General features: G+C 47.4%; 1 protein-coding gene across 1 annotated transcript in view; it reads right to left on the reverse strand.

The window, feature by feature from the left end:
* LOC102203782 (E3 ubiquitin-protein ligase HECW2-like) overlaps positions 1-3,799 on the reverse strand; it is a 63,055-nt gene that overhangs the window by 35,072 nt on the left and 24,184 nt on the right. Inside the window, exons 6-8 of the mRNA XM_013914637.1 lie at positions 3,484-3,626; positions 2,847-2,947; positions 36-941 (exon numbers count right to left, since the gene is read on the reverse strand). Coding sequence (XP_013770091.1) covers positions 36-941; positions 2,847-2,947; positions 3,484-3,626 — 1,150 coding nt within the window. The remainder of the gene's footprint in view (positions 1-35; positions 942-2,846; positions 2,948-3,483; positions 3,627-3,799) is intronic.

The following is a 3,799-nucleotide window of genomic DNA, read 5'->3' on the forward strand; positions in this document are numbered from 1 at the left end:
CCAATATTAAAGAGGGATGATGCTCCTAAAGTCACAGTGCCTCACCTGAATGGGTGAAAGAGGACCAAGTGAGGGATTGCAGTGTACTTCTGGGTTTTTCCCAGTCCTGATGCTGTGCTCCTGACTTGGACATTCCCCTGGAGATTCTCCAGATCTGACTTCAGCTGCCTCAGCCCTTGATACCTGAGATGAGTTGGAAGCTGCAGCAGTTTCTCCAACAACCTGTGCAGCCTGTGCTCTGGCAGCTTCTTCAATTCTATCTGCTGATTGTCGTGTCTGTATTGGGAGTGCAGCAGCACCTTCTTGTGCTCCTGCTCCAGCTTCAGGCCCTGCAGTGTTGGCTCCACACTGAGCACCAGCAGAAGAACCTGCCTCTCCCGTGGCCTGAACTCCAGGCCCTGCCTCACATGAGCCCTGTGACTCGCCTTTTGAACCACTGCTCCCCTGTGGAGACTCAGGTGTAGCTGAGTTGGTATTCTGCTGTGTCTTTGCTTCCAGCGATTGATCCCAGTGCTGCCCAGCTCCTTCCTCATCCTCATCTGAGTCAATGTGTAGCATGGCACTGAGCCGTGTGTCTGTGGGAAAGCTGGAGCTGAGCTTTGGTAATGGCCCTGCTGCAGGTCGGTCCCCAATGCTCCTGGGACCTTCGAGGGAATCTAGGTAGTCATTAAGTGACACCTGCCTTTGGGTGAAGCTGCCAAGAGCCACAGGAAGCAGATTCACCTCTCCCACTTGCCCAGGCTCCTGCCACACGCTGTCATCGCCATAGTAACATGAACCATTAACATATAAGGAGCCCTCATCAGAACCAATGCGAGAAGGTCCACATGTAGCACCTAAAGACGAGGAGAGCTGATGGAGATCTTCGTCGTCAGAGGGACTCCCAGGGTCACCATTCATCACACCACCCAGGATCGTTCCCAGAGGGTCTGGCGAAGCTTCTAGAGCAGAAAAGAGGATGGATGAGAAGGAGAGGATGTGACAACTGAGAGATAAATAACGTGTGCTTTGTTGACATGTTAGCAGAACAAAAACAACACCTCCCACTTCCTCGTCTTCTTTCGGCTGTTTCTGTTAGGGGTTGCCACGGGGGAACATCGTATTCCATCTCGCTCTATCTCTAGCATCCTCCTCTGTCACACCAATTCTTTGCATGTGCGCCTTCACAACATCCATGAATCTTCTCTGTGGTCTCTGTGGGTGCTGGTCACGCCCAGAGAAAACCTTAGCATCTTCAGCTCTGTCACCTCCAGCTCGGCCTCGTGTCTTTTTGTTACTGTCTCCAAACCACTCACCGTGTAGACCAGGTTTCGCTACAATCTTCTAAACGTACTCTTTCCTTCTTGCTGCTATTGTAACAAATCACACCGTGACACCCATCTCTATACACTCCACTCTGCTTGCCCTTATCTTGTTCACCGCTCTTGTGTACTGTCCGTGGCTTTGGAAGGTTGACCACAGGTACTTGAACACACCCTGCTCCTCACTATTACGCCTTTCTTATTTACACACATGTATTTTATCTTGTTTTCACTGACTTTCATTCCTCTTCTCTCCACAGCATGCCTCCACATGCATGTGGCATGTGGATCTTGGTCATTTTTTTGGCATGTTTTTATGGCCCTCGCAGTGCTTTTGTTTTTACATTTTGCAACACACCGCTGCTGCCCAGAGTTCCACAGGAACTCAAGAGGAGACATCAGGCCAGAGCAAGAGTTAAAACAAGGAGAAGGGAATATAAATCCCCTGTTCCATCAGTCATCATAGGGAATGTGAGGTCTCTGACTAATAAGATGGAGCTGATAAAACATCAGAGGCAGTATTGGGAGGCAGCTTATTATGCATGGAGGCATGGCTGCACTCAGTGCCACCGGCTTCGTCATCTGGCCTTTTCACTGCTCGGGCCAACAGAGAGGCCAAGCTGAGCAGTTAGAGGAAAGGTGGAGGGATTGCAGTGTTTATTAATGAAAGGTGGTGTATTCCAGGATATGTTACTGTGAAGGAACATCTCTCCTCACCTAACATTAAACTTTTAGCTGTCAGTTTGCACCCATATTATTTATCGCAGGAATTCTCCTCCACTATATTAACTTTTTTTTGTACCACCATCAGCTAATGGTGCAGCAGCGTGTAACATCATACATGCAACTGTTGATGGCCTATAGTGTAAACACACAGAGGCATTGATCACCATCAGTGGTTATTTTAACCATGTCAGTCTAGACTCCACTCTGCCAACTTTCCAGCTGCATGTGGACTGTAAAACACAGGACAAACGAACAGTTCTCTCTACAACTTCTGTTCCCTTTCAGTCGATTCACTCGGTACAACACATAAGGCTGGGACATATATACACGTCCCGCAGAGCAGCCACCGAACTGGAATCGGACCACCACCACCTTAGTGTGCAGCAGACCAAGCAGACAGGACAGTATGAGCCACCGAAGGGGCTGTAACATCCAATCGATAAAACCAAAGCAAACCAAAGTGTGCGAGTGAAAGTTCATATCCACAGACTCAATGGGTTCAAACGGGGGCTACAAACGGCCTCCAGCACCAAAGATAAGTCCAAAGCACCGACACGGGACTTAAGCACAGGTCTCAGCCAGCGAACCGCTTTCAGAAAACATATGGCAAAAGGATGTGCACCTGGTGTCACCCCATCAAAGCCAACATGACAAGCAAATATAGCCGCTAGACAGACCTTAACTGTCGAAAATGAAAGGCCCGTATTCAGCAGCTCCTGCAGGAATGTCAAAACATCCACAATAGAGCACTGAAATGAGTATGGAGGTCCTGGCACCATTGCTCGAAGGCTCGCCATTTGTAAGCGTACACATACACACCTTCTTGTCCAGCTGAAGTGATGTCCACTCTGAACATAAGCTGCCCGCTCACATGGTCCATAGGAAGACGACGACACAGGCTGTAGCTGACTGTCTGATCACTGCACACACATAAACAATTGTTTTGTCCCTACTGACAAACACCTACTAGCATTTCAATACGGTACAGAAAACAAGCTCTCTTTCCTCAGCACACTGATCGCAATTCAATCAACAATCAACTGACTGGATGGGTAATTGTGCATCAACTACATTCTGCTGATTTATATGCAGTTTTCCACAATGGGGAATTTATTGGCAATTTCTGTGCAACTTGCCTGGAGACTGACAATTGTTGTTAACACTGCACAAACTGTATGCCATCATTGCTTACTTAAATTAATGCCTGACCAGCAAGCTGGTTGGGAATTATGGATAGGTACTGACTGAACTACATAACTACTACCCTCCAGAGAAGGTTGCTCTTTCTGTCTTAAAGAACAACCTTCTATGAAAGAAACGTAAAAAAAAAAAGTACAACACACGTGACACCGTCACTGACGCTGAGTCTGACTGACTTTCCTTGCACAGTTGTTTTGTCCTTTACCTGTTTTTGGTTCTGAACCCATCTCATGTTTGGCTCTGCGTGCCAACTTACTCAGCAGCTGGCCGTTCCAGAAGTCTCCGGATGGGGATGATCAGCTGGCCCAGGAAGCGCTTGATGATTGGCCGACTCTTGGCAAACTTGTCCTTCACCTCAATCTCCAGCACATCAGTTATCAAAGCCACAAATGTATATTTCTAAAGAAAGAGTAAATAGCAAAATGCTGGAAAGTTTAGTATGTTTATACAGTTGTGCTTGCATTACATAAAGTTAATTATTGACTCTGCCCAGTGACTCTACCTGGCCTACCACTTCTCAGTTGCTGTCGTTCCTAATCATTTCTACTAACAGTTGACTGCAGAATATTTAC

Source organism: Pundamilia nyererei, unplaced genomic scaffold (assembly GCF_000239375.1).
Source record: "Pundamilia nyererei isolate P.nyererei 1_Seehausen unplaced genomic scaffold, PunNye1.0 scaffold00212, whole genome shotgun sequence".
Taxonomy (NCBI): domain Eukaryota; kingdom Metazoa; phylum Chordata; class Actinopteri; order Cichliformes; family Cichlidae; genus Pundamilia; species Pundamilia nyererei.